General features: G+C 36.9%; 1 protein-coding gene across 1 annotated transcript; it reads right to left on the reverse strand.

Annotated features, from left to right (window-relative positions):
* Positions 1-311: 311 nt before the first annotated feature.
* LOC107571564 (phosphatidylinositol 4,5-bisphosphate 3-kinase catalytic subunit delta isoform-like) lies at positions 312-24,036 on the reverse strand. Its single transcript, XM_016257897.1, has 22 exons — positions 23,641-24,036; positions 21,847-22,021; positions 20,450-20,678; positions 19,140-19,366; positions 17,628-17,807; positions 16,789-16,944; positions 14,232-14,321; positions 12,283-12,385; positions 11,945-12,075; positions 11,788-11,838; positions 11,417-11,584; positions 10,555-10,676; positions 10,112-10,255; positions 9,923-10,022; positions 9,218-9,396; positions 8,654-8,754; positions 8,444-8,522; positions 8,040-8,207; positions 4,137-4,260; positions 3,782-3,927; positions 3,265-3,397; positions 312-2,022 (listed from the first exon to the last, which is right to left on the reverse strand). The coding sequence occupies exons 2-22, from the start codon at positions 21,985-21,987 to the stop codon at positions 1,888-1,890; spliced, it is 2,907 nt and encodes a 968-aa protein (XP_016113383.1). The 5' UTR covers positions 21,988-22,021; positions 23,641-24,036; the 3' UTR covers positions 312-1,887.
* Positions 24,037-25,598: the final 1,562 nt, after the last annotated feature.

The raw sequence follows: 25,598 nt of genomic DNA on the forward strand, positions 1-25,598 counted from the left end.
TGATGTACTTGAGTCATGTGGATTATTGTGTTTTTATCATCTGTTTGGACTCTCATTCTGACGGCACCCATTCACTGCAGAAGATCCATTGATGAGCAAATGATACAAGGCTAAATTTCTCCAAATCTGTTCAGATGAATACACAAACTACATCCACAAAGATGGCCTGGGGGTGAACTATTCAGCTACATAGACAGCTAAATGACTACCTCCTGTCCCAGTGCCTTTGTGTAGCTATCAAAATATCAAAAAACACTTATTTAACAAAAACAAATAAATAACCCACAAATCAATTTCATAATCAATAATTTATGGCAAAAATGAGAATGAATAACACACTTCCATAACTCATAACACCTCTGAAAACTTCATATCAAACTAACCATGTTTAAAAACTGAAACAATACATTAGTAAACCGAGAAATTCAAGATCCTGGCGTTTCATACTGTGAAGTGACTAAAGATCATGGTACACAATCAAAAACAAGATGCAAGAAACAAAACAAGAAAACATGAGAGGTACTCGGTTAGTAGTCCAATAGATAGTCATCAATGCCTACACCAATGCTAAAATCCATTCATTATGTGAAAGTTATTCCTCTGTCCACTAATCTTCCTTACATTATTAAAATTATATGCAGTGGGTGTTAGTAGGACTTTCATGTATAAAGATTAGATGGATTTAGCTTTAATCTCTTTTAAAAATTCACATTCTAGAGGACATTTAAAGATTCAAAATAAACAACATTTACGCATCTGTTGAGAAAAAGCATCTTCGTGAAACAGGTAGCAGTGGATTCAGTTGGCGAATACTGTGGTGATACATTCTGGAATTAATTAAGGTTTACCGGAAGAGAAAACACAAGCTTAACTGACTCTATATTCAAAATAGGCACACAATTAACAGTGCACTGTTCTACAGAGCAACAATATTCCACTTTTGCCCTGATTTATAGTACAGTAGTACACGGCGTACATCCTTTGCACACATTTCACTGAACAAAAAGCTAACTCTTTGGACACGACTTCAAGATGGCTTGTGTCTTATCTCAAAGGCACAGAGAATACCCCACAAATACAAAATATTTAAGGCTCATTTCTACACTGACATAAAAAAATGTCTTCTCATGTACACCACTATACAAAGACTTTCCTGATGAACAATTTCCCCATTATACAAATCATTCAAATTAAAAAATACTGTTTTAAGGAATGTAAATATACGTATGATACACTAAAGAATATGTACAACCAAACAAATTCATGTAAACAAAAATGTAAACCGTATATGAAGACACACAAAGTGCTTTCTTCTCCAGAACAAAAGTCACTTATGCTGTACAGTTAGAAATTATAAATACATTAATCTCACTTGCTCTGAGCTTTTCTCTGTGCAGGTACACAAGTGTGACAGAAACAAACCAGAGATGCTAGTTAAATTAGTGGCATGCCAATAGTTTGTTAAATTAGTAGCTTCGATTCCCAGTGCAGTGTGTTGCAAATACAACATGTATCTGAAATTACTCTCATTTCAAGCAGTAGGTCTCACGAAAACAAATGTATAGAATTATTTACTATTACGTCACAGATGTAAACATTTGCTAAACAGCTGTTGATGTATATACTGCCCTGCAAAGGCAAAACGCAGGAACTTTTTTGACTGAACTTCTGGATTTTAAACAGAATCTAGTCGCATTTGACCTATGATATTGGTCATAACTAAGTTTTAACAAACGGTTTAGTTACTGCATTTTGCCTTTGCAAGGAAGTATAATGCCATAAATGCCAGATAGCAGTGCAACATATATTGTATTCAAAGCTGCATTGGTTTAAATCAAAACTCAGCATCAAGAGGGTTTCAGTGGGTCTCCTGTGATCGAATGCCATTTATCTGTTATCTTTGGCAAAAGAGTGCATCATCCAGTTCACCTTGGTCTTCCAGCTCTCTCTTAGAGCTTCATTAAATTTCACTTTAAAGTTCTTCAGTGCTTCCTCCTCAGATTTCCCCAGTGCCAAAGAGTCCTGTGAGAAAGAGGACAATCCATCATGATGGAGGTGGAATGTCACCACTGAACATATTCTGTATCCGCCTAGTTATGACATTCATTATTCCTCTAACGAATGAGACTCTTCAAGGAATAGTCAACCCAAAGATGAAAATTAGCTTAATTTTCTCACCATCAGGCCACCCAAGATGTAGATGAGTTTGTTTCTACATCATGACGAATTTAGATAAATTTAGCATTACACCACTTGCTCACTAATGGATAATCTGCAGTGAATGGGTGCCGTCAGAATGAGAGTCCAAACAGCTGATAAAAACATCACAATAATCCACAAGTAATTCACATGACTCCAGTCCATCAATTAGCATCTCGCAAATCTAAAAACTGCATGTTTGTAAGAAACAAATCCATCATTAAGGGGTTTAACTTTAAACTGTTGCTGCTGGCCAAAATACATGTCCATGATAACACTTCCTCCAGTGAAAAATCCCATCCACTGTTGTCCTCTCACATCAAAATCCACCAATATATTTGTTTAGGACTGTTCACATGGTACTTGTAAATAGTGTTTGATCTATGCATATTTCTCTCCTGATTCAGAAAAGACAATATTATGTATAGAGGACTATTTTAGAGGATTTTAGCCAGAAGTTAAAAACATCTTGATGAATTTGTTTCTTACAAACACACAGCTTTTCAATTCACAAGACATCAAGACTTGTGGGTTACTGTCATGTTTTTATCAGCTGTCTGGACTCTCATTCTGACGGCATTCACTGCAGAGGATCCATTGGAGAGCAAGTGATGCAATGCTAAATTTCTCAAATCTGTTTAGATGAAGAAAATGTTCAGCAAATATTAATTTTGGGGTGAATCATCCTTTTAAAGGGACAATTCACCTAAAAGAATTGTCATTTTTATCGCTCTCTCTTTTTTTGTCCATACTATTGTTACTATATCATGCAATATCATTGGACAAAACTCTTCGACTCTTAAAACTCTTAAATTTGTGTTCCAAAAAAAGAGAGAAAGTAATAGAGGTTTGACAATATGACGACAATCTTTGGGTGAACTCTATATGAAATATTATAGGTAACATTTTGTTTTAGCCTTGCACTAAAAACAAATCTCATACATAACAGTGTCTTTATATGTCCTCCATTTGGATTTAATATTTCATGCTTGTAAAGCACTAGAGAAACGGCAAATATCACCCATCTCATGGGTAATAAATAATAACGGTCTGTGCAATTCTTACCTTGAGATACTGGATGTCTTTGGAAGAACTGAGCTCAGGGAGTCCTGCAGCTTTCATCAAGGCAAAGAGATTCACAAAAAGAGTCCCATTCCGGCAAAGGATTTTATAGGCTTGTTCGCAGTACTCACGAAACCTGGCAAAGATAAGAACACATGAAATCTTTCCTTATTCAGTTATGAATTTTACATATTCTCTTTCCTCACAAAACCTTCCATTTATTAGCAGGTTACATATAAATGTAGTCTGTCAAGGTTATAAGCAGTCAGCAGTTTCCATACATTACAGAGGAATGTAAAAAATGCTTTCTGTTGGAAAGCATAGAAGCCTTCTTAATACTTCTTTTTGTGTGACATTTTTACACAGCTGTCGAGCTTTTGATAAATGCAGCTGATAAAAATGGAAGTATACTATAAAAAAAAGACTAGTTTTAAATGGTTATAGTTTAAAAACAAAACACAAAGTCAGAAATAGCTAAACTAGCTTTGTGGCATTAAAGTTAAAAAACATATGTACAAACCGTTCAAATTTCTCACTGTTGTTCGTCCGTCCCTCCTGGATTACATGGACAAAGTCGTATGTCAGAATGAAAGGCACACGTTCTCTGTTGATCCCGAATTTGCTCTTAAAGTTCCCCAAAAAGTGCCCAAAGTCTATATGGAATAACTGCAAACAATACAGGGAAAATCTCAACCATTACTTCAATTATTTACAAAATTCAAACCTAAAAGACTATGACAAAATTGCACAAGTATGTGAAATAGGATAAGTGCAAACCATTCTCATATGGATAGCACTCATATGGATGGCTGGTGCCATCTTGTGATACAATTTATGATTACACAGCACTGCTAGGGCACTGAGTTCACTCTCACCTGACCCGTTTCCCTGATCATTATATTGTCACTGTGACGGTCCCCTATTCCCAGAACATATGTGGCTACACAGTAGCCTGCGCAGGAGAGGGTGAATTCCTCAATGGCTTGATCCAGTTTATCCCTGAAAAAAAAAATCATTTAAAATCATAACCAAATCTTCCTGTTTGCTAACTCATTAACACACATTTACTGTATATGTGCAAATAAACGTATAATTTAGATTATATAGATAGATAGACAAACAGATATTTAAATGCTGAGTCACTGACGTTTGTCCTTCTCATAGTGTTAAACATTTTCTGTTTTGTTTCTGTCTGATCATTTTCAGTCACTCTCTGACTCACCAGAGACATTCAAAATTAATATTGCCGGGTGAATGTGTAATGTGCCTTCCTGTTCAAACCTCATTCCACATTAGCTCAGATTCCATAAGAAGCCATACTAGAAAGACTTTCAATATGATCTTGTCAAATTTGACTGTTCAAAAGGCATTCAATAGCTGGACACAGAGTCTAAAATTAACAAAGTAAATGCAAAATGAGGGTAAAAATTGTTGAGTAAAAAAAAAACACCTCACTTTAGGCCATAAAAACGAAATGAGGAAAAAAATTGAAAGTTGCAGTGAAATCTCTTCTTGTGTATTATGCGGCATTTAATAGGCCTGTCACGATAACAACTTTTTGTTGTGCGATATATTGCCCCAGAAATAATTACGATAAGCGATATTATTGTCATTTTAAAAAACATTTTATGCCACTGAATATATAATCATAATAATGCAAGAAGGCCTACACACTTCCAAATGACAACAAACTTTTAATTTTAAGAATATTTAGATCATGGAAATTAAGTATCAAAATATTAGAAACCTTAAAAAACCTGAATAAATATTAAATAAACATTTTCTAACAAAAAGTGAAGTAACAAGTAGAAAAAAAAGAAAAATGCACAAAGAATTTGTATGGAGCTTTTTCCATCTACAGATTTTTCCCGTACCTTCTTTTCTCTGTAAATTAAGGTTGCACACTATTGCTGAAAAACACAATCACTACTTAGCAGTCAGATCCCTAAACAAGGCCATATCCGCAGATGAAAATTTTTTTTGTAGAAGCATTTTTTACATTTGAACTAGCACCTCATGATTACACCGCGTTATGTTTTGAGAAGCTGCAAAAGACACAGGCACAAGTGGAATGTACAAAACATAATGACATTAATTTTTAAGTAAATATAATAAGCGATATATTGCGTCCCCAAAAATGATTGAGGCCATGTACATATGCGCGATAAGTCGATATATTGATTATTGCGACAGGCCTAGCATTTAACACAATAACTGTACTGTTTGTCACAATTGTGCAAGAAAACAATGCAGTTAATTAAAATAGTATATACATACTGGCAAGCTGGGCAAAAAGATACATATGTACCTTAGACACAGACACTGCTCAGCTAAATAAACTGCTCAGCAAATAATGCACTTCTTTATGTATCCCCTCATGCAACATTAAATCATCAAACAACATCATCCAATCAGCAAGCAGTGGTCAGGACCTATTACGAGTGTCCCATACTCTGTTATTCCTTACAATATAGCATAACATTTACAGTAAGTGAACAACCAGCGAACAGAACTGGATATGTCCACAGGGGGCATATATCCGTTTCAGACAAGCCTTCAGCATCTTCAGTTTATTGCACTCTAGTTTCAAGAGTTCAAGAGGTCATGTATAAACAGGATACTTGAAGAAAATCATGCATGCATCATAGCGAGTAGCTGGTTTGCCACATACGCTTAACCAAAAGTAGTTTTGTTAGTTGCCTAAATGCTTCACACAGAAGTGAATTAAAATCAGTCATGTACAGTGGGGCAAAAAAGTATTTAGTCAGCCATCAATTGTGCAAGTTCTCCCACTTAAAAAGATGAGAGAGGCCTGTAATTTTCATCATAGGTATACCTCAACTATGAGAGACAAAATGAGAAAAAAATCCAGAAAATCACATTGTAGGATTTTTAAAGAATTTATTTGCAAATTATGGTGGAAAATAAGTATTTGGTCAATAACAAAATTTCATCTCAATACTTTGTTATATACACTTTGTTGGCAATGACAGAGGTCAAACGTTTTCTGTAAGTCTTCACAAGGTTTCCACACACTGTTGCTGGTATTTTGGCCCATTCCTCCATGCAGATCTCCTCTAGAGCAGTAATGTTTTGGGGCTGTCGCTGGGCAACACGGATTTTCAACTCCCTCCAAAGATTTTCTATGGGGTTGAGATCGGGAGACTGGCTAGGCCACTCCAGGACCTTGAAATACTTCTTACGAAGCCACTCCTTCGTTGCCCGGGCGGTGTGTTTGGGATCATTGTCATGCTGAAAGACCCAGCCACGTTTCATCTTCAATGCCCTTGCTGATGGAAGGAGGTTATCACTCAAAATCTCACGATACATGGCCCCATTCATTCTTTCGTTTACACAGATCAGTCGTCCTGGTCCCTTTGCAGAAAAACAGCCCCAAAGCATGATGTTTCCACCCCCATGACCATATGGCATTCTCCCAATCCTCTTCTGGATCATCCAGATGCTCTCTAGCAAACTTCAGATGGGCCTGGACATGTACTGGCTTAAGCAGGGGGACACGTCTGTCACTGCAGGATTTGAGTCCCTGGCGGTGCAGTGTGTTACTGATGGTAGCCTTTGTTACTTTGGTCCCAGCTCTCTGCAGGTCATTCACTAGGTCCCCCTGTGTGGTTCTGGGATTTTTGCTCACAGTTCTTGTGATCATTTTGACCCCACGGGGTGAGATCTTGCGTGGAGCCCCAGATCGAGGGAGATTATCAGTGGTCTTGTATGTCTTCCATTTTTTAATAATTGCTCCCACAGTTGATTTCTTCACACCAAGCTGCTTACCGATTGCAGATTCAGTCTTCCCAGCCTGGTGCAGGTCTACAATTTTGTTTCTGGTGTCCTTTGACAGCTCTTTGGTCTTGGCCATGGTGGAGTTTGGAGTGTGACTGTTTGAGGTTGTGGACAGGTGTCTTTTATACTGATAACGAGTTCAAACAGATGCCATTAATACAGGTAACGAGTGGAGGACAGAGGAGCCTCTTAAAGAAGAAGTTACAGGTCTGTGAGAGCCAGAAATCTTGCTTGTTTGTAGGTGACCAAATACTTATTTTACCGAGGAATTTACCAATTAATTCTTTAAAAATCCTACAATGAGATTTTCTGGATTTTTTTTCTCATTTTGTCTCTCATAGTTGAGGTATACCTATGATGAAAATTACAGGCCTCTCTCATCTTTTTAAGTGGGAGAACTTGCATAATTGGTGGCTGACTAAATACTTTTTTGCCCCACTGTAAGTGCTGATGCTGAAGATTAGTTTGACCCCAAAAAGACCCCAACACTCAGACTTCTCTAAACCAGTGCATTTCTGAAAAGGTCATTTTTTCCCATTCTGACAGGATCGACAACTTGCAAAAGGAGACTGTGTTACACAATGCAACGCGCGCTGTGGTTTCTTCTTAGTGCTCAGCTTGTATACTTAGCTGTTATCACAAAAAACAATATGCACATCAAGTCACTTTGGTAGAAAACACCTGCCAAGAACAAATGAAATTGTAAACGCAGTATAACGTGGAGTAAATTTACTCCACTGCTGCAACTTCTGCAACCTAAGTGCATTTGATGTTACATTATAGTTTCATATAAACCAAAAGGTCAAATGAGTCAAGAGAGGTTTAACCCTGAGAGTGAGGTTCGAGAGTAGAAAACAGCATGCATGGCTCATGCAAAATCATCAAATGATGCCAAATTGGTTGGCTACGCTACACTCGCTTGCAGCGATCACACCACACGGGCTGTGGCACGGTGTAAGGTTTGAGAGTGTGCTGCTTACCCTGGGTTTTTGGATTTGAGCCAGTTGAGAAGGGCGTCCTTATTGAAGGCAGCAGTGGCTGCACTGTTGCTGTTGTTTCTCTGGATGTTGGCGATAGTGTCTGAGTTTTTCACCACCTCGATGAGACCCGTTTTGTTCCCGGTCGACAGGCATCCATAGGGCAGCATTCTGGGACCCAACAAAAAAACGTTAACAGAAATGATTTATTTTGATTTTGTTTTCCACAGGATCTCTCTCTCTCTCTTTAAAAATAAAATGAAAAAAAATTTTAAAAAATTATATTTTTATTTATTCATTTATTTGAAATATACATTTTACATACATACACACACACACAAGCTTATTCACTGCACACATTTTCTGCTAATTGATCATCTTGGCGGAACAAAGTTAACTATACAAACCTGAGGTCAAGACCTTCTGTTTTCCACAAAACATCCATCAGCTGAATCATCTGAAGGGTTAGCATATCCTGCCGCAGATCTAAAAAAAAAAAAGATATAATGGTCCAAGTCTTTTTTCCCCAATCACTAAATGAGGGGGGGAAAGGGTGGGGGGGGATTTTCAATGCAAGCAACAACAAAAAAAATGTGGTAGTATGACTGTGTCCATACCGTCTCCATTTTTGAAGATAATGCCCACATGATCATATTTGTCCTTATACATCAGCCACAGAGGTTTCATTTTGGAGTCCATGAACTTACACTTGTCTGCACTGAAACAAAATAGATTAGCATCAAGAAACGACACTCGGACACAAATGGTTGCAAAACAGGCTTTGTTTTCGCTTTCTGGTAACTGCTTTTACGTGACTTGTATGCAATGCACCTGATCATTTAGCGGGATTACTGAATTAAAATGATTGCTTCTGTAACATTGCATCATGTCGTAGATTCAGTAACAGCTTAAAAACCTAAAACGACCCATGAAACCTTAAAAAATGCATAATGAGAATTATTTAAAAAGTGTTTTGCACAATCATTCCAGTTATCGCAAAATCTGCATTGCTAAAAAACACACCATCTGTAGGATGTTAACCAAAGAAACATCATTTGTTAACAAGAGCTGACGCAACAACCTCTAAAATCTCTCAAGATATGTTATTTTGTATTACATATTAACTGCATTTAAGAGACTTTATTATAAATCTACTTTATTAACATGCATGTGAATGGTACCATAGTTCACACAGCACGATGCTTGGGTTGAGAGGGGAGACGACATCCGAAAGCGCCTCCATGTAAGTGTCCTGTTTGATGCACACTTTCATGTCCTCTGTAGTCTGTATCCTGGTTGCCTTCTGACTGCCTGATTTCACAAAGTCATTGAGAGCCTTCATTTTATTCAGAGCCTCATTCTGTAGGAGACAGAGATAAGAAGTATATACTGTAAGTACATACAAATCCATATGCACACACATTAAATTTGGAGACAAAACTGGACTGAATTAAAGCAGTATGCATTTAGCATGGTGTGATAATCAATATTTGAGAAGGCATGTAAAAACAGCTGCAAATTTGAGCAGCGTAGTGCAGTTCCCCTTCCTTCCAGTGGTTTGGCTATTATTAAACATTCAAAAGAAGACGAGTTCTGAGCACTGTCACTGTGGAACTGCTGCTGCAAAGAAAAGCGTATTCCAGCACCCTTGTGCTTGCTTGCTATATTTATACACGTACATTTATGTGCCTGAACGAACTGGCGTTTCTTACAAGAAAACGCACAACGCAATGTGACAATTACCAGAACGGGTAACTGAGAAAACAAGTCAAGTGCTAAATGGGCCCCAAGTGTCAAAAAGGGCCCCCGGAAAGCAAAATGCAAAAAAAAAAATAGGTGCTAGAAAAATGTATTTGCTTTTCACATAAGGAATAAATGCAACAAACCTGCTTCATCAAGCTCTTGATGAGAAAGATGCTCCCACGACAGTACGCCTCCAGAATAAGTCCAAATCTCAAGCTGACTGAGGGCACATGCATTTCTGACCTTTAGAGAAAGCAAAAACAAAGCCTAAATTACACTGAAAGGAATGGGGGCGCATTGCTGTAGAGCACTATAAGAAGATGGATTTATACCTGAGGTGCCAAAACAAGAAGTGACCTATTTTCTTGTTGGAAAGGGCTCTCTCAAGCAAGAAACAGGTCAAGTCACAATCCAAGTAGGATTCATACTTCAGAACCTGCACCAGTTGCAAGAGGTACTGAAAGAGCTCATCATTACTGTTGAGGGAAAAAAAAAAAAACCTTAAATGAGAAATTACATATGAGCCGTTTTTAACTCCCTCGTAAATATTCAATTCAGACAAGGCTCTCTTGACACGCAAATTAAACATTAATCAAATTACTTATTGAAATTATTAATAAAATACCTACAAGTGCTTATTTGAATGTCTCTACAAATGTTAATTGTTAAATGTTTTTTCTTCTGATTATGACAGAGCCTGTGCAGACATCCCTGCTACTTTTTTTTTTAAAAGCTCTCAAGAGCAGGTGTTGATTATAGAGGCAGTGCCACCCACCGCAAGTTCCCGAGGCAGCGGATGGTGAAGGAGCGGACATGAGGGTCAGGGAAACTGTAGTCCAGAAGTTCTAGAGCATGTATAGCAGGCAAATCTTGCCATTTCCGTAACAAACCAACCATCTGAGAAAAGAAAAAAATACACAGAGAGAGTGTAGAACAGCCTCACAAGCCATAAAGTTTGAAAGAAAAGCGCTCTGGGTGGTGGTAAAGATGTGTAAGCAATGTGGTATAATGAGCAAATCAATCCTGAAGAAGGAAACTGAAACAATGTTGTCAGTTATTCTTTTAATATTTCATTTAATTTAGAAGTACATTTACTTTTTTATTTTCAAAATAATACTTTTTTTTTTTTTTTTTTTTACAATAAATAACTAAAAGGATAAGTGTTTTTATTTACGTAATCAATTATTTTGTTTTGCTTTTTTGACCATTTACCTGCAAAAACAATAAAATAAATGCATATAAAAATGTAAATGTCAAAAGTAGTACATCAGATGTAGGCTACAAGGAATTGTTCAATTATTTTAAATGCGCCTTTTATATGGTATTCCTTGAATAATTAACCCTTGTGTCATGTTCCGGTCAATTTGACCAAGAGAAGATCTTAATTTGCCTGAAAATGATCACATTGGACTTCAAGAGTGAATGTTGCCAAAATTGCCATTGACAAAAACAATTGAATCCAGGATTTGGGGATTATATAGCATAATTAAAAAGATTTACAAGCAATTTTTAAAAGGCTGGCCATTTTTGACACAGGAACACCAGAGTAGGTACAATTCTTTTTAGCAAAGCGAAAGGGTTACATTTTTCAATGTCTAAAAATAATCATATCCCGAGGAACTAGTGGTTCAACATACCTGAGCCACGTCCTCGTGTTTGTTCCACTTAGTGATGAGGAGGAGTTTGGGGAGGCTCTCCGGGTATCGCTGCCTCACCTCTTCACGTAACTTCCACAGAAGCTCCTTCTCATCCTCAAAGAACTCCGTGTAGTTTTTATTGTCCACAATCTCTCTCAGTTTCAGGTGCTGAAAGAAGTTTATTAAAGTCGTTTTAATGCTTTCGGCTCTAGTGATATGAATCAATCATTGGAAAACGTTCAATGCTTCAGCAAACCACAACTCTTAACAGTGCTGTAGAAACACAGGCCCTAATGTAGCAACCATTTCCATTTCATGACTGACATATATGCATGTTTCTCGTCTCGTCACTAATACATTGTATTTCTTACCTCTTCTTTTGTAGCAACAACTTTTTCACCATTCATACCCAGCTCATTTAGCTGAAAACAACAGAAGATAATGACTGAGCATTTATACGCCATTTCAATGAAACGTACAGACATTACGAGAAGCGTGCAAGTATTAAGCAGAACCACAAAAATTCACCTTTTCAATTGGAGGATAATACAGGGGGTGTGGTCTGATGTTGGGAAATCGAATCAGGAGACCAGCTGTGCTGTCAATGTTTGGATTTTTCTCCACAGTGCCCATAGGATTCAACAAATCCCCTTTATCATCTAAAAATAAAACAACTGAGCTGTTAAAACCTTAATTGAGGTCCCTAATCCTGATATGAAATAACCAAAAATAACTACTCAAAATAAGACTTAACAATACTATAAAATCACTCCTGTGATTTGCAGAATTCCTAAAATAACTCAACCAAAGGTCATGCCAAAAGAAGCAGCTGTAAATAGCATAAGCTACTGTTCATTTTAAAGTACCTGGGACTGATGGCCATGTGGAAAGGGAAAATTCTCCAGTTTTTAGCTGGTCCTTGTAGTCAAACACCATTGTATTAACCCAGGCCAACGGGCAGTCCTGTGGAAGGAGGGATCATTTGGAGGTTTATTAACCATATTGGCATTACACAATAGTCATTTAATGTGGGAGAGGTGATATTGTCATCTAAACAGTGCAGTACACTAATGCCTCTGTTGTGGGAGGTGACAATTCAACTGACTAACCAAATATTCCAGCCACAACAGCAGTGATTTCCAATATACCCATAAAACAGACCTAATACTTCCTGTGTATGATTGAAAATGTAGTCCAGTTGTCAAGCGCTTTTAATTGTGCAAACAGAGATTACTGTAATCAATAGTATTTTTAGAAGCGCTGTTTGTGAAAATTGTGTTGTTTGTTAAGAGATTCAAAACAAATAAAATGAAAGGTAACAGGAACATGTTAAAAAATAGATGAATAAAAGCTGGCTGCAAATAGCTGCCCATTTTAACAATATTTAACTAAAAATGGTTTAAATTCTAACCCAGTTCAATTCCACATATCAATTCAATGTTGACTAAGTCGACATAGTAAAAGTAAATATAAATACATGTTTTTAAATTTTAAAAATGATTCAGAAGAAATTATTTATACATTATTTTAATAAACAAAGATTATTGTAAATAAAATGTTATAAAATTATGTATAATTCATAATAAATTATAAAAATACATTTTATAAAATGTTTTTTTTTAATGAAATTATTATAATATAAATTCCAAATACTACATTTACATGTGAAAGGCTAGAGATAAACAATTGGTAAAAGAAAAAAATTCTAATCCAATTTATATGAATTCAGTATTGCCTAAAGCTACATAGTAACAGTGTATAGTATATTTTAATAATATTTATTAAATATATCATATTATATTATTTAAATATATTTAAAAATCTGAAGTAATTTCAGAAATTATTTTATAATCAATTTTAAAAATAATCTGAAATAATTTAATTGATAATTAATTAAAATTAAATGATTTTTATAAAATAATTTACATTTAATTAAGAATTGATTATTAATATTTTAAATACAATTTCAGTAGGAGACTGGGTTTTTTTCTCTTTATGTCTCACACGTATGTGGACTTCTTCTCTAGTTTGCTGAAAGAGAAGTAACACTGAAAGCAGAAGTGGATGCGTTGGTGTTGCCAACATCAGCCCACCACACACACACACACACACACACACACACATACACACACACACACACACACACTTTGACACCTGGGAATTTGAACACTGCGCCTTCAGTTGACACAGCACGCTATATGACAGAGACCGGGCCACGTAAAGGTGTGCTGGTGAGTTCTGATTTGACAAAGTAGCTGCTCTGTCCTAATATTTAACTTGGGTTACTCGCATTGAGCAGGCAATGGACCACAACATCCTGTTATGAGGGTTTAAATAATATTGCATCATGCTGACTATACTACCAATAGTGTGTTTTGTGTTTTTGACTTGGAAACAACATTCACTGTGAACATGTTCAGTAGCCATGAATGTCAAACCCTCCAAGCATAACAGTTTCTCATGAATGTTTTAAAATAGAAACAACCGTTCAATGTTGACTTCTCCGACAAGCAAAAAAGGAGATGCAAGCGGTGAACATAAGCAACAGTGCTGGCCTTTTCTAAGAATCTAGGCTCAAGAGAGAGCCGTAAAGCCAGATAGTCACTCCCCACTTCCTGTTTTGATGTTTCACTTAACCGCTTCTGATGAATTATGGGAAATATGTGGTCAGGGTCACATGACCACAGTGTTCATGATTTCACCCCTCACTACCTGCACACAGTTGAAACGCTAAACAACATGGCACTCACATCCAACTAACAATATACAAATGCAGATAGATAAACAAACAAGTAAACAAAATAAGCAGTTTTACCTTCATGCCTTCATCTGCATTCACTCGGCTGCCCTGTAGAAGGTATATATAGAAAGGCTCATGGATAGACCACAGCGAAGATGTGTTTTGCTGTTAAGAGAAGAAGAAAAAAAGCAACTTAACATTTTAAACATTTTCTTCATCATGTTTCTATTTTCATTGCAAGCTAACAAACAAATGTGCAAGCATGCTTGACAGTTACAGAGAAACCAAAACCAAACAACAGAATGAGGAACTAACATGAGTGTGAATCTAATGTTGTGAAGGTAAACCAAGCAGTTCGTTTTGGTTCAGTAACATCTTTCATCAAATGGTATATCACATGCATCAGACAACCACAGGAGAAATGTACATACTTCGTAGTGTTGGGGTAGTTGATTTGAAACAGCTACCTGATTAAAATTGTAGTTAGCTACACTGCAAGCAGCTAGTGAAATAGATTATATTGAAGCTATTTTAGGGTGAAATATCTTTATAAATGCATAACTGTAATGATACAGGCTACAATTTATTTTTTACATTTATCTGCAACAAAAACAATGAGGATCTCAAATAAAATGGCTGCATTAAATTTATTAGATAAATATAGCTTATACATTTACACTAAATGCAACAACAAAAAAAGAAAACACCTTTATTTATATGAAAAATGGTGAGAAGCAGCGATATTTAACTAGAATATTAATTAAATTTAAAAAGGCAAAGGGATGTCCGTTCAGTGAATCATTACTTAACCAGTCTATTTAAATAAACTCTCCAAATGAACAAATTCACTACATAGAAACATTTTATGTTACAAACATTAGCAATGAAGCATTTTGTCACTATATACTTGTTTGTTGGAAAATGTCAAAACAGTCTCTCAAAAAAAAAAAAAAAAAAAAAAAAAGTAACTATTTTGTTTGAATTCAGACGACATGATTTTTAGGGCTGTGTATCACCAGTCACGATACGATACGTATCACGATACAGAGGTCATGATACGATACAGGACTGCACTGAATTTCACCAAAGCAGAATTATTGGAACTATTGGCAGAGCAGGCAGCCGACCTCTGCATTATGAAGGGCCTCCATAACTGTACCACAGTACAATATAGGTAATGGCATACGTTTCATATTTACATTGGGCACTCCCCACCAGATACAATATTCTGATTGTTTGCATCTTGTTTTTAAGCCCATAAATAATAATGTACTCGTTCTAATACATTTATATTGTAATGTACTCATACTAATATATTTTTAAAAATCATCTTTACATTGCTGGTAGGTTATCATTGCACAAATTAACACAATTTCTACATTTAAAAAAATTAAAATTAAAATTAGAAGAGTTCTAAACTAATGCGCTGTCTTCACTGTATCTCATGCGCACACGATTTTAGTCACACACACAGATCACATTCAGTAACACAAACTTTTTAGCGCTGCCCTGCAATTTTATCAATAAAGTAGCTTAATCGCTCAAGAGCTACATTATTTTTCTCAACAAGGAGCTGGTAACATCATCGTTTCTAAAGGAATTAAAGCCACAGCTTCACTGTTAACAGAGAAATGCGGCAAAACAGAGGTAATTCATACATACACAGACTCTCTCTCTCTCTCTCGTGTAAATAAACACTTGATGAATTACACTTTTCTGAGAATAGAATATTAAAGTGGAAATCGCTAAACTGCAACCGCGTTTATCCACAGTGGAGCGAGAGCGAGTGCACATGGTTGCCAGGTTGATAAAGTTAAGTAGCACACTTAGCAGATATTTCCATATTGCGCAAGTGTGAAGCTCTGTTTCGGGGATTACGTCTCTTTATATCAGGCAACCCAGTTGTGTGCCTCTGCGGCCAGATTAAACCTTGTTATAGCCTATATATTATGCTCTATTCATTATTTTTTAGAAACCTCGCACTTTTTGACTCCATTTTAAACCGTGCTCTCGTATTCAAATTAAGCACGATCCACTGCTCCACATGCGCCACAATATCGATACAGGGACAGCTGTATCGATACTCGTATCGTCAAATCTCTGTGACAATACATCGTCATATCGAACACAGCACTAATGATTTGTACGAAAACATGATTTTAGAAAAAATTTACAAGCAAGAAAGCTCACCCCTAAACCTAATTGTTGGTATGGTATAAGTAGATTAAACAAAAACATAAGATCGTACAAATTAGCCACCGAAGCGTGAAATAGTTACAAACTGAAACTGCCATGACAGTGTGTTCGAAAATGTAGCTTGTTTTAAAGCTGAGCTACTGTCAAGTAAACTAGCTTGTAGAGTTACTACAATTAATTATTTAATTTTTTTTAATTCCGGAAGCATATACAACTAGCAAGGAACACTTTATGCTCCATCTCATTAATTCAAAGCACTTCCATGAAGGGGTCACAGATGATCAAAAAGTCACCATGGGTAAATGATTGCGAGTACATCGCATTGCAAATCGAGTTCACAGAGGTTGAAGTCTACAACATAAGCTACAAGAGAAACATGAAAAGTAGTTCCCCTGTTAATAACAGATCGTGTTCCGGTGTAAAAGTGCCTTCTCACCCTTTTCAGAGGCAGCGGGGGCGGTTTGGACTGAGCACGAGTCCTGGACACCTGGTTACTAAGGCCACCCTGTTCCTCCTGGAACTTGATGATGACTGAATGATGCACCATGGTCAGGTGTGGGGTAATGCCTCCATGCAAACATGTAAAAATATACTGCGAGAGAGGAAAAAAAGAAAAAAAATTAGCTCATATGTTCGAGACACATTGAGTTACGGTGCTTATATGGGAGACGCAAGTTCATATCAGTCTTTCTTGCCATTATTCTTGTCATTTCTCCACTATCAAAAAAATGACAAAAGCCCTAAAAACTCTTAAATAAAAAGTGAATGAGATAAAGCACAAAATTAATGTTTTTTTCGTAAACAGACAATCAGAGACAGACAGCGAGGGATGGAAATGGTAGCCGATGTACAGATGGTTTTATCAGTTCCTGTTTTCCAAAATGTACACTATAAAGACCTGACCAGATCCAGTACTCCTGGACTAATCATCATCAGATCCTGCGGCCTGTTCATTTAGGTAGCGTAATGCAGCTGAAATCACATTATCCTCAACGTAGTTGATGTTTTGAAGGCTGGTAGAGATGTATGACTCATCTTTGCAGGTTCAAGTAGTTTCTAAATCAACAACTGTTACAGAGCCATGAAGTCCTACAATGAATTCAAATCAAGGCCTCTAAAGCCTGACAAAATTTACATTGCAGCAAAATGGAATATATAATAGGACAAGATTTACAAAGGCATGCAGCCTGGAGTCTGAAAGTGTGGTGCTTTCATATAAATTTGAAAGAAAATGTAGCTGTGAAGTTGAGATGATGTTGTGACTTTCAGACTTACTTTAAACTGGCAGAGTGGATATTTTCCATAAATGAACTCCCATCTCCCGTTAACCTGAAGGGTGTAGTCCTCTGGCTTCTCCTGCTTGGCCGGTCGGAACACGTTGGACTTCTTTCTCAAGGCGTTCCGTTTCAGAAACATCGGCAGGTCCTGTGGATCTTGCTGGAGAACGAAGGTCTCCTACAAAGTCAAAATGTGAAATGCATAACCAGGGGGTCCAAAACATTGACATTCTTTCATTAGAAAAAGAGTAAGCCTACAATATAGGCTGAAACTATAGAATAAGTCATAACTATAATGCAAAAACATAATATAGATACATTTAAGATCAGTAGATTTGTGTTTCAGTAGGGATTAATTAAATGAATATAACATGACAGTAAAGACTTATACATTGTAGATTTCTATTTAGCATAAATGCTTTTAGAACTTTTATTGAGCAAAGAATCTTGAAAAAATGCATCACAGTTTCCACAAAAATATTAAGCAGCACAACATAATATGACATAAGAAATGTTTCTTGAGCAGCAAATCAGCATATTATAATGATTTCTGAAGGACCATGTGACACTGTATCTGTAATGATGCTGAAAATTCAGCTTTGCAAGCACAGGACTAAATTACATATGAGACTATATTCAAATAGAAAACAGACTTCTCTCAAAGATCTTGAAAAATATCTACCCCAAACGTTTGAATGGTACTTCATAATAAAAAACAGAAATTTTGCATCTAACTATATTCAAAAACTGAGAATGCGGGACTGCCAAGTTGATTGAGAGTGTGGGGAGACTATGCTTTATGGGAGTGGGTGGTCATGGTTGCCATGATTCTTATTTCCATGGTAACAGCGACTTCTCTGGGGTCTTTGAACAGTTTGTGTTATGAAAGGGGTCCTTGGTTCAAAAAAGTTTGAGAAAACATGCTCTAGTTATAGTAAAAAAGCAGAAAACTCCCTCATAATCACTGATGCGCATAGGATCAGGGTTCACTCACTATAGTATGATTAATTACTCATTATGTGATTGTTTTTCTCTGCAAATGCGGTGTCGAAACGGTCTGGCTTTTGATCCATGTCATGAATTACAAAAACAAGTGCTGCTGCTTTTTTTGCACGCTTCAGACTCATTACAAGGTTAAAGATCATAGGTAAATAACATTCGTGTTGAGTGGGTGGGGGATTGACAGGCAACACAACACATAGAAATACTATCAAAGGCTTCACTCTGGAAAACTGGGTCAGTGAGAGCCATGTGTGCCTGCAGATGCTGCAGTAAACATCTCCTGACAGTTACGATTTGTGATATCAAAGGCAGAAAATATGTCAGTCTAAAATTAGACTTTTGCATGAGAGGATTAAATAGTCAACGACTACATAACATGCTGCTAATTTCACATTATCAGCACAAACAGAAAGCAGATACATAGCATTATACTAAAGGAATGAATTCCCAGAAAGCATAAAAGAATGGTATATTAACATGAACTCATGTAAAATATGACGTCACTCACCTCACTGCCCTCAAACTTCACATTGACCAAAATCTTTTTGCCGCTGTGCGATTTCCCAGATTGCGCCACTACCGAGCACGGCTCCAAGTCACACGGGAAGTTGAACTCCATCCATGGTTCCCAAGGCAGCATCTGACGCACCTGAGCACGCTCTTCACAAAATGTCCGCATTTTTGTTCGGAATTCATTCACCTCATGGTTCTTTTGGGAGTCAAATTCATGATGACCTGTGGAGAAGGTTTTATGCCATTTTGAACAAAGCCAGAACAGTAAAACTACACGGTCAACATTCAATACGAAAATACTACCAATAATAAAACTCTCCGAGATACAAAAAATGGGTCTGTTCTAATAATGTTGTAGATAAATTAGCAGGGAAGAACAATGCTAAAAGCGAGTAATAAAATCCAATGAATCATATAATCATGCGTTTTTAAGCCAGCAAAATAAAAAGACTTAAATTGACTTTTAAAAGAGAGAAGAAAATACCTCCCATATCTTTAGTTGGCCAACATCTAGGGTATTTTTATTTTGGCGCAAATTCATCTAGATGCTAGTCGAATTATGCAGAAGGCAACATGAACAGATTGCGTGACCATCCTCAAAAACCATTAAACCGATTTCAATTTTTCCTTTCTCTTTGGACGAAGTGGTGTCCAGCCCGGGGTCGTCACATGTGGTTGCCGCAAGACCTCCGGATGTTCTTTCGTCAAATCCGCCATGCCTCATTTAAAATGGGTTTTCATGTTTTTGAATCATCGCTACGGCCTGACAGGGCATCATCACAGTATGGTGAGGGGCGTAACATTTCTGTCACACGCTTGAGGTATTCGGCCAATCATAACGCACTAGATAGCTGGCCAATCACAGCACACCTCGCTTTTCAGACCGATGAGCTTTGTAAAAATCTACGTGGTTCAGAAAGGCGGGCATAGAGGAGAAACAATAATGTACAGTATGTGGAAAATAATGTGTTTTTTGAACCTTAAACCGCATAAACACATTTCATTACACCAAATACACAAAATAATGTTGTTTTTAGCAACATCATATGACCCCTTTAACAAAACTAGCCAAGGTAATAAAAAAGGGGAAATGATCAAAGACCAAGAGACATTTAGAAACCAGACTTTCCGAATCAGGCCGTCATGGTCATAATTTTTTTGTTTAAATAAACAAATTCTTCTTTAGTGCTGAACAGCTGCCAAAACCGTATAATTCTGCTGCAGTGGTGAGTAAATGCTTAGCTGCTTCCATTGTGAGCTGCCCAAACAGCTCTGAGGTCAGCAGACGACTGGTGTGACACAAACCTTTTCCTATAAGTAGACTGATCTGGGTGGTGATGAGCTTCTCGACTCGGTCGCCTTCCCGGGCCACCAGCCTGAGAATTGGCATGAATGGCCGAACATCACACAGGCGGCGCTGCTCGTCTTCCAGCTCCTCCCGCTCTGCGGTCATGTTGATGCAGGTGAAGACGTAGGCGTCCGGGTCACTCAGGGCACTGAACAGAGGCTCATTCCTGGCATTCTTCCACACCATCTAAGGCACAAGCCACAAATCAAGACTTTAATGTGGCCAGTGGGGTTGACTGCAGTTGATTCCTATAATTTTATTGCAGAGAATCTAATACCAATATATGCTGTGTTTTGAATGATATTACCCAGCATACGGTACTGGTAGGCTTCCCTGACTATCTCAACCAGAAAGATTTCCTTAGTTAACCAGCTTCACTAGAAAAACCATGCATTTACTGGTGGCGAACATCCTGCCTATAGTGGTCTACCAGCACCAAAACCAGCACAGAAATAGTCTTCTAAGCAGGGAAGTCTTCAACTTCTCCATCATCAGTAGTGTGACTGATGTTTTACTAAGCATATTGATTGTATTATTGTGTGCTAATTCATCCGTTCAGTCAAGTACTTTTTTTTTTATTGAGAGCCTAGCATTTTGTACAAACAAGTGTACATAAAACAAAACACGTCAGGGGTATAAAGAAAGTAACAAGCGGGGAAAAACTGTATAAAAACTATTTACATCTTAAACAATTGCACTGCTTTCAAGTTTTTACTTGTACTGTAGATATCATTTAATACATTTTAATACCAAATACATTTTTAATGTGTTTTAAATTGTTCAAAAATAGGCATTTTTAAAAACCATCTGACTTTATGAATATAATAACCAGCAAATTTAATAATGAAATCAAAAATATATACTAGATTTTTAATCACCACCAATCAAATACTTTTGTGCATTTAAAATGTCCTGCAATGTATTTAAACAACAGTTTGCTTTTTTTATTATTATTATTATTTGTTATTTTAATTATTACAGATGCAGTTTTATGACCTCATATTAAAACAGTAGTTTTTTTTAACATTGACCTCAGGAACAAATTCAGCCCATTTGGTGTACCTAATAAATTCATTGAAAATATCTCTTTACAAACTAGACTTTGATAATTCTCTCATAAACGAGGAGTGTTAAGATATAATATTAACATATTTTAGTAAATAATGATTTTAATTTTGTTATGCAAGATATTCTAAGACTTCCAAAGTTGTACGGACCTCATTTGTGCTGCTTTTTTGTCCTTTTTAAACTACAATCATGACGCTCATTCCAAACAGTCCATGTTATTTGTCAATTACCCATATCTGCAAATTAGCATGTTTGGTGTTCACATGTGATCAGAGGGTCTCCTCACCTTCTTGATGGTACTAATGGTGTCACTGCGTGCTACGGGAAAGTTGAGGTAGATCCCCGTGGGGAGGAGGAACTCTATGTTGATCTGTTGCCAACCCTCCCTCTCCCACACATCCTGCATGCCGTAGACCCCCGGCGGCATGGTGCAGGAAGCTCATCTACAGCTGACCCCACTGCTGAACACAGATAGATGTTTACGACAGATAAAGTCATACAATATTGAACATGCATGAAGTGTTTACTAGCTGTTACAACCCACTGAACCAATTACAGAGGCAGGGAGTGACCTCAAGACGCTCAATTAATATTCAGCGAGAAGAGAGAGAGCGTGTAATGTATGCTGCATAATAAATTATTATTAAGACACTTTTCTTGTAAATGTGCAGCACATGCTCTTTAAAAATATATCATTCATATTATGATTAACATCACTTTATAATGGCTAGTAGCAATCGAATGCGTAAGAGTAAATAATTTAGAATTTTACTGAATAATTACAGAATACTTGTTTTTATCATCACAAAGACAAAATATTATCATAATATAAACCTCAAGAAGTACAATTAAGACACTGTTAAAAGAGAAAACGTAGAAATATACTCCAAGTTATGTTGCACATGAGCTTTAAAATTATTATAGAATTATTTTAATTACTATTTTTTAATATAGAATATATTTATTTTTTAACGCGCTAAAGATTTAACATTCAGAATGTCCTATGCAGCGTGCTCATACTTCTTCTCTTCTCAAAATATATATTTTATTTTATACAATATTTGTATGCAATATAACATTGCACAATGGTTTGTATCAACCCAGTGACCTGCTAAAAAAATGAAAGCTGTGCATACTAGGGTGTATAATAAATACAGTCAAAACAATCAATCACTTGTATAGGCAGACAGGTCATTGAATTGCATACATTTGTTTATATGCACACTACAATAGTTATACTTTACATTATCAATGAAAAAATTACAACTGGAAAATCTATTTAAAGAAGATTTCAATTGCAATTGATCATGAACAGAAGTATGGTGTTCCTGACATGAGATTTTTGCATTATATCATATTAATCAATATCTAATATCATATACGCTATGCATGTGCTATACAATATTTGTATGCAATATAACATTGCACAATGGTTTGTATCCACCCAGTGACCTGCTAAAAAAATGAAAGCTGTGCATACTAGGGTGTATAATAAATACAGTCAAAACAATCAATCACTTGTATAGGCAGACAGGTCATTGAATTGCATACATTTGTTTATATGCACACTACAATAGTTATACTTTACATTATCAATGAAAAAATGACAACTGGAAAATCTATTTAAAGAAGATTTCAATTGCAATTGATCATGAACAGAAGTATGGTGTTCCTGACATGAGATTTTTGCATTATATCATATTAATCAATATCTAATATCATATACGCTATGCATGTGTCTGAAGCACACACTGCAGCTCTGTGATTAATTGTCGGACTGTCTAGGGTTACAAAGCCGGCCGGAGGGCCAATATCCGAGAAACGTGGCGCACATCATCTCACATCAACATAGCAATTTCACATATGTTATATTATATTTTAAACTATGCGTCTGTCGAAAATATATGATGTATATAAAGTCGTAGCGATTAAAAATAGCACATTATTTATGATGCATTTTTAAAATGGCAGGTGTCAACACATTTTTGCCTAAGCCACCATGAATAAACCTCTGCTCGTTTCATATTCTCGTGATGGGAAACATGAAACAAAATATGACAATGTGACAGCGCGGACTTACCTTCAAGCCTCACCGGTGGTACATTTCTCCATCTTCAGAATCAGCGATGCTCCTTTACTTTGACACTGAAAATTGATATCTTCCTGGCGCGTGAATGTCGGTCAGCGATCAAGACGCCAGTATTTGAATGGTCTGAAATGACAGCAGAAGTGTTAATAATCCTTTAGTGATTGGAGGTGTTAAAGTGGCCGTCTGCACTGCGCGTTCAGCACCGCGTTCCTAACTCGTAGGGATCATCGACATAGTTGTCTCTCTCTCTTCCTCTTTCTCGCGCTCACTTGCTTCCTCCTCCTTTCTCTCTCTCTCTCTTTCGTTCTCTCCCTTGTTGTCATTCATGCACGGCATATAATGCTGACAATAAAAATGTCTGCGTGTCATGAAATCCTTCATTCAGAGAGAAATGGATTGAATATGTTTGGAGAACACGTTACAGTATAACATCACAGATGTTTGATGTTTTACGACCTTAAAGTAACTGGCACCATTTTATCCATTACATAAAGATGTTATGATTTTAACTTTCAAACATACGTAATAAATGTTTGCACTTTTCAGAACGGTTCGAGACAATATTAACGGTCCCTAACTCTTCCTCAGCACATCACCGTCTGGCTTCCTCTGCTTCGGAGGTCTGTTTCCACGCGTGCGACATGCTGCGTTCATTTGAAAACAAACAGTCTCTGTGATTACTTAACTCTCCTCAATCATGTTTATGCATTATGAGCTATAACTTCGCAGAAATAAATAAAATATAATCCATTATGTGGCTTTTGGTGCATCCGAGTGACTCTAATCTTTTGAATCTGATCCAATTAAAGCTTGTTATGGCTGAGTCGCTGAATCATTCACTCAACCGATTCGCCAAAGACGCCAAGTCGGTCACGTTTCAATTAACTTGAATAGCGTATGGTGCTTTTCTACCATTATAGTTCCTCAGCCGCTTTCTCTAATTGTTGTGAATGAGACTGACAAATTACCATTTTCGTTCAGGCGCTGTAAACATCCTCATACGAGCTCTGGTTCAAGGCCGAGTCTTGTTTAGACGACTGGTTCACTCTAGGGGGCGTATTCGTTAATAAGTACAACCAATGAAATGCTCCGTTAAAGCCCTACTCGAATGCTATTGGCTCATGTTATAGTCAGTCTTCGAAGGTGGGCGGTGTCACGCTAGAATTCTTCTCTTATAAAACTTAAAGCTGTACAAAGGAGTCGATTAAATTATAGGTTAAAAAAAAAAAACATCGATTAGTTCACAACGAAACTGTAGTTTAGAGCATGTTTGCTACTATTATCCGACACCAGATATCACGTGCTACCTGTAAGCGTAAATACTGTACATAACAGGCTGAATTACTGAACTTATTATTTCCTCATTTTTAAATAAAACCGGTCAGACGTGTCTTCCTGTGAGAGAGTAAGGAAGCTCTAATTCCGCATGCCACTGACAGCGAATAACGATTATGGGTCCATGGGGAAGTCTCTTAAAACCACCAGTCATTCAGTCAAATAAATCTGTCTGCTTTCAGCAAGGAGACGTCTAGTAAAAGGCTATTATTTTATTCCTGACAACAAACTATAAAGCTTTGCAATGCATTTATATATATATAAAAAAATACATATCCTGTAATCCACATAGAGCACAATCTCTGGCCCATTTATGAAAACACCATTGAATCCAAGACCTGGAACTGCATGTAATTAGTCACATGCTGTTTAATCATCTGCATAGAAATGTATAGGTCTTCTTTTCAGCCATCTGAAAGACTATAGTGGTGTTGTGATGATAACAAGCTTTTAAAATGCACTGCACCATTGAAAGCTCGCAGCTTGTGAAAACAGGAAGTGTATGTGCAGAACAGAAACTCAGAGTGAAATAAAGCCAAAGACCCCTGTGCCCACATCCGCCCACCTTCACCCCCTGTCCACAAGTCACTGCAGGCCAAAGTGCACTATGCTGC

This window comes from Sinocyclocheilus grahami, unplaced genomic scaffold (genome assembly GCF_001515645.1).
Source record: "Sinocyclocheilus grahami isolate Dianchi unplaced genomic scaffold, SAMN03320097.WGS_v1.1 scaffold29.1, whole genome shotgun sequence".
Taxonomy (NCBI): Eukaryota; Metazoa; Chordata; class Actinopteri; order Cypriniformes; family Cyprinidae; genus Sinocyclocheilus; species Sinocyclocheilus grahami.